The sequence below is a fragment of the Podarcis muralis genome, chromosome 5 (genome assembly GCF_964188315.1).
Source record: "Podarcis muralis chromosome 5, rPodMur119.hap1.1, whole genome shotgun sequence".
In the NCBI taxonomy this organism is placed as follows: domain Eukaryota; kingdom Metazoa; phylum Chordata; class Lepidosauria; order Squamata; family Lacertidae; genus Podarcis; species Podarcis muralis.
The window spans coordinates 92,394,681-92,407,444 of NC_135659.1; the positions used below are offsets into that span (position 1 = coordinate 92,394,681).

The following is a 12,764-nucleotide window of genomic DNA, read 5'->3' on the forward strand; positions in this document are numbered from 1 at the left end:
GTGTTGCTTTCTTCTTCCCATACACCTGCCCCATTGGATAGATTTGGAGGGTAGGATAAGATATTAGTTATTATTTATCCTTATATTGCCTCCTTGTGCAAGAGCACCAGCTGTCTAGCAGACTACATCCTTAGCTCCACAAGGCAAGCCTGATCCTTGCAGCATTGTCACACAATGCTCTTCCCCACCCCATCTCAATGAATTATAGTACACACAAAAGGAAGCATTAGTCACAGGTGTAGCAATTAGCCAGCTTGAGTGCTGAAGAGCTGTGCAATGCAAAGGAGTTAATGAGTTCTCCCTCTGCGACTGCCTGCGTATCATTCATCAGCCACAAAATGGAATCAAGAAACATCCCTCCTCTTGTCATCTACAGAAGGGGTAAGCCCTAAGATTTATTCAGGCACAGTGAATTAATTGCAGTCCTATTATTATTATTTCTACTACTAATACTACCATTAATTTTATAATTGCCTTCTAAGCCACCATCTCAGTGCAATTTGCACAGAGGATTATTAAGTCTTAAATTCAGTTCTCCACATTTCAATTTCTGTTTGCAATTTTATTTTATTTTTAAAAAAGCAAGTCTTCATGCGAATTCATCAGCATTTGAGTGCAAAATTCTCCAAACGTGCGTCTTTGTATGCAATTTTCACATTTCCCTCTGAAACAATACATTTTTATGTGATTTTTCACACTTTAACACAGGATATGCATTTTTGGATACATTGCTTGGTTGGAGAACTGCCAGAGTTGGAGCAGTCTGAATTTCAAAGGATGGCTGTGTTTCATTTCTCGTACTGTTTCAGAGAGTGAGAATTACACAGGTTCGCCTTTAAATGCAATCTGAATCAAATTTCTCCTCCATCTCTGGACCCACCTATGGCAAAAAATAATAAGCGAAGAGCACTTAAGCTTTCCCTTTGCAGTACTAATGTGGGCGAACGAACATCTGTTCCCCAGTGATAGCGAGAGAATGTTGGGAACTTGGAGAAACTGATGGTACATCTGCAATGAATTCCCTCCCCCCTCCAAAAAAAAAAAATCTGAACTTCAGCAAAACTGACTTTTTGAACTTTGAACTTTTTCAAGTGTCTCTCTTGACATCTTTCTTTTTCAGCTATTTTCTACACTGCTGCCATATTGGGTCCTGCAGCTGGCTATCTGGTTGGAGGGATCTTTCTGAACATTTACACCGAAATCGGAAGACAGTAAGTTTAGCATTCTTTATCTTGGACACAGCAAATTCTTGTTAAACCTTTTACCTAGGTTTTTTTGTTTTTTTAAAAGTAAAGACACAGGCGATCTGCTCTCATCCTGCTGAACTCAAAAACAGGCTTCAAACATGAAATGTAGCTCAACTCCAGCATTTTCAGAAAATCACTTCACACAAGTCCAAGTATCATGCAGGTCCTGTCATGCATCTTAGCTCAGTTGATAGAGCAAGTTATTCTTAATCTCAGAGTCATGGGTTTGAGCCCACATTTGGCAAAAGTTTCCTGCACTGGAAGGGGTTGGACTAGATAACCCTCGTGGTCATTTCGAACCTTCCAATTCTATGATCAGCTTCAATTGGCTGCAACTTCCTAGCTCCAGTAGATGATAGCCCCATAGCGGCGATGGCTGTGCTCTTCCTCAACTGCTGATTTTATTTATTTTATTAATTAAATATTAGCTTCTCGCTGCAAGAGCATAAGAACTGTGAAGGCCTCTATCATCAGTCACAGGAAGCTCCAACGACATTCATTCAGAATTTTAGCCCATTCACTTCTGATGACTTGGACCATATTGAAGCATGCATAGCTTTAAACAAACAAACAAACAAACAAACAAACAAACAAATTCTTATTTATATCCCGCCCTCCCCAGCTGAAGCCTGGCTCAGAGCGGCTAACAACAGTAAAAGTAACACAGTTTACATAAAATCATAATGAATTAATTGAAGTACATTCTAAAATCAATTCATACTAAAATCAATTCGGAATCAAATTAATGGCAACCATTGGGCCAGAGCTCGTGAAGATTGCCGAGGGAGGGAGTCAGGCTGTGCCCTGGCCAAAGGCCTGGTGGAACAGCTCCGTCTTGCAGGCCCTGCGGAAAGGTGTCAAGTCCCGCAGGGCCCTGGTCTCTTGTGACAAAGCGTTCCACCAGATCGGGGCCACAGCCAAAAAAACCCTGGCTCTGGTTGAGGCCAGCCTAACCTCCCTGTGGCCCGGGAACTCCAATATGTTTTTGTTTGAAGACCATGAGGTCCTCCATGGGACATATCAGGAGAGGCGATCCCGTAGGTATGAAGGTCCTGGGCTGTATAGGGCTTTCAAAAGAGGATGAGGTTATCAATGGCTACCAGCCCTGCTGGCTATGTTCTACCTCCACTGTTGGAGACAACATCCCTCTGAATCCTAGTTACTGAGAATCACAAGTGGGGAGAAGGTGTTGTTGCTTCCCAGAGGCTTCTGGCTGGCCAGTGTGACAACAGAGTGCTGGATTAGATGGGTCTTTGGCCTGATTCTTCAAGGTTCTCCTGATGCTCTTATTATATTCCATGTAGAAAGTCTCAGGTTCAGTCTTTGGGCCAGGCAGGGCTGGAGACAGCACCCTAGAACCAGTAACTAGAAGTTGGGGATAAAAAGGAACCCAGAGCATAGGGTAAGCCAGGTGGCAGAACAGGAGAACATCAGGCCTGGAGAGACATCAGAATAATCAGGTGAACCAGGATCAAAAACATCACAATTCAGGTACACTCCAGGTACTATGGCATCCTAACCATAGTACAACTGTGGTACTCTAGATGCTAAAGGAGAGGCTATATTTGCATGGCAGAACAGATGACTTGGATGTGGAAGGTCACATGTGATTTCCCGCTGGTAGGGCTGGGAGGGAAAAACTTCTGCCCATGCCCTGGACAGCCACCAACCATAACATTAGACGATAATGGTCTAGATAATGGTCTAATCGGCTCTGGATCCATTCCAGTCCGGCTTCCGCGCTGGTCATGGGACCGAGACGCCTCTGGTCGCCCTAACAGATGATCTCCGCAGGTAGCTGGATCAAGGCGGGTCGGGGCTGCTGATTCTTCTAGATCTGTCAGCAGCCTTCGTCATGGTCGATCACGAACTCCTGGACCACCGCCTTGCCAACGTGGGGATCCAGGGCACAGTCCTTCAATGGCTGCGCTCATTTCTCTCTGGTTATTATTATTATTATTATTATTATTATTATTATTATTATGCCACCAAACGGTTCCTTTTGGAAGGTTTATCTGTTCATGGTTGTTTCTACAAGGAAGTCCCATGCAAAAAAAAATTGTTCAACATAAGGGTGATTTAAGGGTTCTCTCTGGGGTCAAGGGCACCTTTGGGAAGGCAGAAGGATAATACCTTGCTATTTTTCAGGAGTGCTTTTATCTTTGGCCAAAGCACTGCTCACGGAGTGATTACTGCAGCAATAAGCAATTAAGTGGTCCTATGAATTAAGGGCATATGCCAAATGCACAGATAATTTTGGTTAAAAGAAAGGGAGGCCATTTGACCTGTGCTGATAATTTTGCTAAAGCTATTGGCAGATATTAAAAACTCTGCTCACTCACTCTGTTTTGGTATTTCGATCTTGCGTAGAAACTTTCATCTTACATTAATTTAAGCAGTTAAGCCTACAATCTATTAATCTTGAATCCCAGAGTGGGCCTTTGAGCCTTGACGTGAGCCCAGCCTGCTAAATTCCAACTCAAGTCGAATTCAGGTTCATTTCTAATCATTGCAAAATGCTTCCCTCGCCTTCAAAAGTCTCCACCTGTCTGGGAAGTAGGGGCACTATGACATCGTCATAAGCTTTTTGTCTAGATCATCCCTGGCTTGTTCTTGGCTGACGTCAGTTTGTCAGAATACGGGAAGAGAATTGTCATAAATGAGTAACCTTCCTCCTCTGCCCTTTACCTGCAGAATTGATCTTACACCGGACAATACTCTGTGGGTTGGAGCTTGGTGGATTGGATTCCTGGGTGCAGGGGCTGGATCCCTTTTGATCTCGATCCCCATCTTGGGGTACCCTCATCGCCTGCCAGGTAGGTCAAGAGTGTCCCAACTAAACTCATTTTGCAGCACAGCAGCCCATGCCCTTCTCAAGAGAGTGGAAGGCTGCCAAGTGGCAGGGATACTAATACTGTACCCCTCCTGTCCTGATGAGGAGCAGGAGATGCCATAGCATAGCATTGGTGCACCTGCTTTGCATGCAGAAAGTCCCAGGTTCAGTTCTATGGCATCTCCAGGTAGGGCTGGGAAAGTCCCCAGCCTGAAACTTTAGAGAGCCAGTGTAGGCAACACTGAACTTCATGGACAAAAAAGTGGCCCAGAATAAGGCAGTTTCCCATGATGTTCTTAAGAATGTGATCAGATTCTCTTTCAGCATGTGGCTGGACAATACAGATAGGCAGCATAACAAATGATAAGGCTTGGGAAATAGTTCATTCTGCTTACCATTCTGTTAATCAAAATACAAAATAACCAGTGGTCTTGTTTATACGTTATGCTCCACCAAGCCATGGCCTAGCACGGAGGTACCAGCTAGCTGGCAGTGGACGACTGAATCCTGGAGCCCTGGGAGACGAATAGGGAAAGGAAACAGAATTTGCAGAACAGCGTGCCTTTGTTAATCTGCCATTGTTATGCCCTGTGTGTTATCATTTGAACCTCGGTCATGCTGTGCATATTTGCCTGTGGAGGGGGAGAAATGAAAGCAATGCAAATTCTCTCCCCCGCATCTTCCTCCTCCGGCGTCTCTTTTGCTCAGTCGCCTTCCTTCCCCTCTCAGGCCTTGTCCCAAATCACTTTGAAACAAGCTGAAGAGCTTTTTGCAACTTGCTTGATGACACACACATGGTGTCCTAAGATTCCCTCACCCTCCCTTTTCATTGTGCGGTACTTTTGGATAGCCAAGCTCAGAGCAGACAAGGCACTGAAATTCTCTGCTCAGCCTCTGGATCAGGTCTGCTGCTGCCTTTTATGCCATTTCCCCCCTGCTCACCTCCTTCTGATGTGTCAATTGACCTTCTCTTGGTCTGTTGGAGTTGCAGATAATGTTTCATGCACTGAGCTCTACACGGGAGGGTTGGCATTTTGCTGCCGAGCACATGGTTTGCATGTAAAAGGGTCCCAGGGTTCGATTCCTGACATTCGCAAGCAGAGCTAGGAAATACTTTTGTCTAGAGAGCCTTTGCCACTGCTGGTTGGTGTAAGGGGGAAAGCCTATGGCCTTCCATGAGTTGGTGGCACGCCTGTGCAGGCAGCAAAACCAGGACATTGATTGAGTCTCTGTTGGGCCACGATGACTTGTGGCCCAATCCTACCCTGTGAGCAGTGGCAGACCTACATTTTTGTGACCCCGAAGCTTGAAGTGTCATGGGGGCCTCTTTACGACCAACAATGAGGTCTGGGTAACCACTGTTACCTGCTTCAGTGGGGTTCTTCCATGACAGATCTGATCCCATAATGTCCCGCTTTGCCTTAGGATGTCCTTCCCTTCATCAGAAAAATGTTGGAGGGTATGGTAGGACATCTCTATTTCCATCAGAGAAATCTTGGAGGGTATGGAGTTATGTGACCCTCGAGCCAAGGAGATAAGTAACTATACAACTTTTAGAAGGCATCTGAAGGCAGCCCTGTATAGGGAAGGTTTGTTTTTTCTAAAAAAAGTTCAATGTTTTCTTATGTTTTTGTATATGTTGGAAGCTACCCAGAGTGGCTGGGGCAACCCAATCAGATGGGTGGGGTATAAATAATAAAATTATTATTATTATTATGGAATAGGAAGTACTTATTTTCATCAGTGAAATCTTGGAGGGTATGGGATTGTGGAAATATTTGCAACAAAAAATTAATGAATTCAGGTCGTGTCGCTCAAATTGGGTCTGCTAGATGCCAGAATTTTAAGCAATGTGAACTAAAATTGCTTCTGCAGCCCTGAAGCTTAAACTTCATTATTTCCATAGGAGACCCTTCCCTGACTGTGAGGTAGGCAACACTGAGAGATAGTGACTAGCCCATGGCCTCTCAGTGATATTCATGGGCAAGTGTGGATTTGAATGCTGTTCTCCCCTGTCCCAGATGCATATTCTAGCCAAGGACACTAAAGGTAAAGGTACCCCTGCCCGTACGGGCCAGTCTTGACAGACTCTAGGGTTGTGCGCCCATCTCACTCTATAGGCCAGGGGCCAGCGCTGTCCGGAGACACTTCCGGGTCACGTGGCCAGCGTGACATCGCTGCTCTGGCGAGCCAGAGCCGCACACGGAAACGCTGTTTACCTTCCCGCTAGTAAGCGGTCCCTATTTATCTACTTGCACCCGGGAGTGCTTTCGAACTGCTAGGTTGGCAGGCGCTGGGACCGAACAACGGGAGCGCACCCCGCCGCGGGGATTCGAACCGCCGACCTTTCGATCGGCAAGCCCTAGGTGCTGAGGCTTTAACCCACACAGTGGCGTAGCGTGGGGGGTGCAGGGGGTGCCGGCCGCACCGGGCGCAACATCTGGGGTTAGGGCAAATCCACGGGTTAGGGGGCGCAAATCCACGGGTTAGGGGGCGCAAATTACTTGCCTTGCCCCGGGTGCTGACAACCCATGCTACGCCGCTGAACCCACAGCGCCACCCGCGTCCCAGCCAAGGACACTACACAGGCTCAAAAGGCACGGAGATCAGAGGTCAGAACTGGCAAGCAGGTTGATATTTGGAAAGGGCACTCTCTACAACCCCCAGCCATTTGAACACTGCATGGAGGATGTTTCTGAATTGGGACGAGCCCCCAGTCTGGCCAAATCCCCTGGCTGCAAGGTGCACACTGAATTTTGTATGTTTTAAGGTTCTCAGCGCTACATAGTCATGAGAGTTTCAGAGGCCCATCAGCTGAAAGATGGCAGCCACAAAACAGCTTCAGATCCTGACTTTGGGAAGACGGTTAAAGACCTGCCACGGTGAGAACCTCTTGTACCTGTCGTTCAGATAACTGTGTATTTTATTGGGGGAGGGAGTGTTTTCTTAACAATTTATTTCTTAACTGTCTTTAAACTCTGCAACAGCCTTGCTCCTTCCCCCTGGATCTTCAACCACAAACAAGTTAATGTTCTGCCACATTGTGGCACGGGAAATGGATGTTACAGATTGGGGAATAAATTTGATTCACTTCACAATTAAAGGTGAATCTTCCTAATTTGCACTTTCCATAACAAAACTGACACCGTCCTTCAAAATTCGCACTTCTCAGAATCTTTTCAGTACTGTTCTCCGCTTAAGTAATTTGAGCAAGAATGCAAATATATTAGAATAAAGTATGAATAAAAATGCATATATGCGTGAAAATAACATACAAAAAATGTTATGTTACGGAATGTTGCTTTACCAAAACAAATGTGTCTATTAGACAATATTGCATACAAAAATCTGGGTATTAGGAGAAATTTGTACAAAAATACTATGATATACATTTTTATGAGGTCCTTTTATATATATATATGAAAAATTTCAAACTGGTGTAGAAATGTTGAAAACTGAACTTATGATTGGAAAAATGAAAAACTGAGGGAAATCGAAATTGACATATTCATCACTGCCTTACACTAGCCATTATTGCCCATTGAGTACAATCCGTTCCTATTGGCTAACACATCCTTTGCCAACCTGGTGTCTTCATATATTTTGAAGTACAACTCCCATACTCATGATGGGAGATATCTTCCATATCATCTAGTCTAGAGAACACCAAGTTAGGAAAGGCTGCCTTAAGCAAAAGACATTTATTTACATGGCGATTGATAATTATTGCAGTATAGCATTTTGTAGGCACAACCTATAAAACCAAGTCCTCCTGATTTCACTGGGAATGATTTAGAGAACTGGTCGACCTGATGTCACTTTGACTAGAGCAGCCTTTGCTAACCTTTCCAGATGCTTTGAACTACAATTTCCATCAGCCCCAGTCAGGCCGAGCTAAGTGACATCAGAGCTAAAGAGAGGCACTGAATACAGTGGTACCTCGGGTTACAGACGCTTCAGGTTACATACGCTTCAGGTTACGGACTCTGCTAACCCAGAAATAGTACCTCAGGTTAAGAACTTTGCTTCAGGATGAGAACAGAAATCATGTGGCAGTGGCGTGGTGGCAGTGGGAGGCCCCATTAGCTAAAGTGGTACATCAGGTTAAGAACAGTTTCAGGTTAAGAACGGACCTCCGGAATGAATTAAGTTCTTAACCTGAGGTACCACTGTAGTAGTATGTGCTTGGACATCACAGGGGAGTTCAGATGCCCCCTGCTGCAGCAGCAGACATTGGGAGAATACGCCTGGAGGGATCTCCAGGCTCTGCAAGCCAGTCAGGCTCCCTCTCTGTGCTTTTGGCCAACACGTGAAGTGATTCAACATCCATACTGGTGTAAAGGCACAGATCCTGGCCCAACTGAGACTCCCCCCTTGCATGGAACAGCTGGGTGACATCGCTGAAAGTGATGCCAGACAGTGCAGTCACGCTTATAAAGTAACAAGATGGTCTCTTCTACAGATCTCAGCATCCAAGAGGGTCTGTAGGCAGGAGATGGTCTTTTAGATGTCTGGGTCCTGAGTCATTCAGAGGACTGTCCTCTGTGAAGTAGGATTCATGGCCACCCTAGTTGACTAGATTTCTCCACCATCCCCATGTGATCAGGGTAGAATCATTACTACATGACGTTCTTTACACCCACATTTCCAATGCACTGCTAAGCTTTCTTATGCACCTCATGTATTCTATTATTCATTTATTTTGAACGATGCCTAAACTGCTTAATCACAGCTCAGTCGGTAGAGCAGGAGACTCTCCATCTCAGAGTTATGGGTTCGACCCCCACCTTGGGCAAAAACGGAACCAGAATTAGTTGGCTCCACCTATCATTGGCTCTGCCGCTGCCTGTCATTGACTTGGTTCCTCCTCCTCCTGGCCTCTCTGCCTTTTAGTGGGATGCGGGTGGCGCTGTGGGTTAAACCACAGAGCCTAGGGCTTGCTGATCAGAAGGTCAGCGGTTCGAATCCCCGTGATGGGGTGAGCTCCCGTTGCTCGGTCCCAGCTCCTGCCAACCTAGCAGTTCGAAAGCACATCAAAGTGCAAGTAGATAAATAGGTACCGCTCCGGCGGGAAGGTAAACGGTGTTTCCGTGCGCTGCTCTGGTTCGCCAGAAGCGGCTTAGTCATGCTGGCCACATGACCCGGAAGCTGTACGCCGGCTCCCTCGGCCAATAAAGCAAGATGAGCGCCGCAACCCCAGATTCATCCACGACTGGACCTAATGGTCAGGGGTCCCTTTATCTTTACCCGTTATCCCTACCCAATACCCAGACACACACGTACCCGGGTGTTTACAAATAGGTATGGATGTGCATCTTGTCCAAATGGTGCACATTTTCTGCCAGAAATACTGGCTTTTGCCTCACCAGCCTTAATAGGAACCAGCCAACACTGGGTTTGCATAATAAAATCGAAGGTAAAACACAGTTAAAACTCGCAGTAACTATATTAAAATGTGCACAAAATAATTCTCATTCAAACGCAGATAAGTAAAAATATAGGCAACAGCAGTATATGCCTTGGTAGGCCTGCTGAAATAAATAATAATAGAGGATAATAAAGGATGCCGGTGGGCTTAAGCACCCATAAGTCTCCCCTGGCGTGCGGCCCACCTGGGTTGGTTGCCAGGCAATTTGTATGTATTATGCAGAAAGAGTATCCTGAAGAAATTTCAGCCTAGTTATTGAGTGAAATTCTTGACTTGGTGCCACTTTCCAAGATTATGGCTCAGTTCTTCTATAAGGAAATTAAATTCAGAAATAGCATTTAAATGCTGGTCGGCGTATGACCCAAACAACAGAGATGCAAAATAGAAGCCGGGAACTCAAGAGTTTGCTATACTTTTCACTCCAGGTGCTTATCTTCAAGTGCTTATCCACCGATGATTTACAGGCCTTCTAGCTTCAGGGAGCCTTCCCTCAGAATAAAAACGACACAGCACAAAAGGAAAGGGGGCAGGGAAGGAAAAGGAAAACAGCAAACTCAGGGTGGAATTCAACATAGCACTAAGGTGATTGTGCTGCCAGCGCAAACGTTTCTGCTTGGCTGATGGGATGATCTCCCCTCTCGCCCCCCTTCCTGTGCTATGTTCTGGGGTTTTTCCAGAGTTGATTTGGGGGAGCCATGGGGGTGCATGGAGGAAGGGGAGGGTGTGGAAGGCCCCATTTCACTACTGAGACAGGTAAACGGCGTTTCCGTGTGCTGCTCTGGTTTGCCAGACGCGGCTTACTCATGCTGGCCACATGACCCCGAAGCTGTACGCCGGCTCCCTCAGCCAATAAAGCAAGATGAGCGCCGCAACCCCAGAGTCGGCCACGACTGGACCTAATGGTCAGGGGTCCCTTTACCCTTACCTTTATACCAAAGCCTGCAGAAATAGTTTCTGCTCCCTGGTTTCCAACTGTTTGACCACCGTGAGAGCAGTTTGCTGGACTAGCTGGGCCTGACCACCAGGCTCTTCTTATTTTCTTATGCACTCCTCTGATCGACATATTTCTGGTGTTGCTAATTTCTTTTTCCTAAATTCATATAGAATGGACACATTGCAAAGCACTGTCCCCCGCAAAGCACAACAAATTGAATGAAATCTGGTACAAGCAAGTCTTGTTCTCAAAGTAACATTTAAGAACAAGGTTAGCTTTCTGTGGATTTCGCTGGTTAGAGACATGTAATTCTCACTAACTGTTATGTTCCTGAGCCACATGCCTATCTGAGAAAACACCCGGGGAGAGAGGATAGTTCAACAGCTGTTGTTACAGAACATCATCAAAAAGGATCAGAGAAGGTCAGCCTCTTCTCAGCTGTTTCTCAGCCGATAACCGAAAACTTGACACTATCTTTCCTTTCATTTCCCTGCATCTAGTGTTTACTGAAGATGATGAAGATGAAACAGAAGGGAGTCAGTGTTGCATTTTTATAAATTAACTAGTGGCTGCCACCTCTGCTTTGTTGTTCTCCAACCCTAACTACCCCTGGCTTCATGCAAATGCAGAATTCTGATGAGATGCTACAAATTCTCCAATGGGAGCTGCGTGGTGACAGCCTTACATTTGTATTTATATAGGAAGAAAGCAATAGTTATGACCTAGCCTGCTGGGGCTAATGGGGGGGCTGTAGTCCAAAATATCTAGAGGCTCCCAGGTTGGTGAAAGCCCATTCACCATAACTAGTTCTACAAATTGTTCCCATGAAAATTAGAATGACTTTAAAGTTCTGGATTGTATGGGTTGTGTCCCAAGACAGTTAAAGTTTGTAATCAAATAATTGTTTCATGTTTCAAAACAATGCCATTTTTGCAGACCTGAAACTGTTCTTAACCTGAAGCACCACTTTAGCTAATGGGGCCTCCCACTGTTGCCGCGCCATCAGAGCACGATTTCTGTTCTCATCCTGAAGCAAAGTTCTTAACCGGAGGTACAGTGGTACCTCGAGTTACAAATGCTTCAGGTTACAAACTCCACTAACCTGGAAGAGTTACCTCAAGTTGAGAACTTTGCCCCAGGATGAGAACAGAAATTGTGTGCCGGCAGTGCAGCGTCAGCAGGAGGCCCCATTAGTGAAAGCACGCCTCTAGTTAAGAACAGTTTCAAGTTAAGAACAGACCTCCGGAACGAATCAAGTTTGTAACTAGAGGTACCACTGTAATAAAGTAGCTTAGATTCCACACCCCAAATGCCTAGCTTCTGCTTGGACTCTGCTATCAGATTGGGTACATATATCTTCGGATATATGTCACAGAAGCGCATTGGGAAAGAGTGATGAATCATTCCAAGGGTCGCTTGTGGGGGAGAACGCAGCAACAACTACAAGTCTTCCCTGGGCTGCAACTGTGCTGTCAATTTCATTGCAAAGGGGGCAAAGGACTTCATAAATTTGTATAACATAGAGATTCAACTTGGTGCAGAAGAAATCCTGTTGAATTTGGTTGCTCTTCATATCCGAGAGAGGGATAGATAATTGGGACCATCTTAGTTCCCCAAGGCCTTTTCTGTACCCAGGAGAAAGGCTCACAGCTGGAATCACTTTCTGGAGAAAAATACAGAAATAATTGCCACATGTCATATATGCTAAAATATCTTTCGACACCCGTCCTGCAGAGGGCTTATTCACATGTCCAGTTCCTGGGTACTATTTAATTATTTGGTGCTTATTTTCACATGTATTAATGTCAGTGTTCTGTGTTTTCCCATCTAGTTTTCTTTAAATTGGGGGTGGGGAACCTTTTTGGGGAGGAATAAAGGGCCACATTTCCTTGATTAAAAGCTGTTGGGGCCACATTCCAGTTGTCAGAATGGGTGGGGGCAGTTGCAAACACAACCATATACCTTTATGCCAATCACAAGTTCATGCAGAAAACAATTTCCATGGAAACAGAGACATCTATTTAATTCTCAGTAAATCCACTTAAGTTCCAGCTTCCATTTTCTCCACATACATTCTCACATCAAGTTGTTAAAAAAGAAACACGAACTCTTTATCTGCCCGACTGTGCAAAAGTCCAAAATAATGAAGTGACACCTACATAAGGATGTAAATAAGATAAACGAATAGCCGAATTACAAGTCTTGCCATACAGCTTTCCAAAACTTCAAAATGCAACTGCATCTCCAAAATTGCATGCATGCAGCTACAAGACGCATGGATGGCTTTTGGCAGATTGCAAGGAACACAAGTCAACCTCTCTG

At 45.3% G+C, this 12,764-nt stretch overlaps 1 protein-coding gene across 1 annotated transcript in view; it reads left to right on the forward strand.

Moving 5' to 3' along the window:
* The window catches only part of SLCO4A1 (solute carrier organic anion transporter family member 4A1), a 62,225-nt gene that overhangs the window by 33,610 nt on the left and 15,851 nt on the right, over positions 1-12,764 (forward strand). The window contains exons 3-5 of the mRNA XM_077929360.1: positions 1,121-1,211; positions 3,942-4,063; positions 6,851-6,962. Coding sequence (XP_077785486.1) covers positions 1,121-1,211; positions 3,942-4,063; positions 6,851-6,962 — 325 coding nt within the window. The remainder of the gene's footprint in view (positions 1-1,120; positions 1,212-3,941; positions 4,064-6,850; positions 6,963-12,764) is intronic.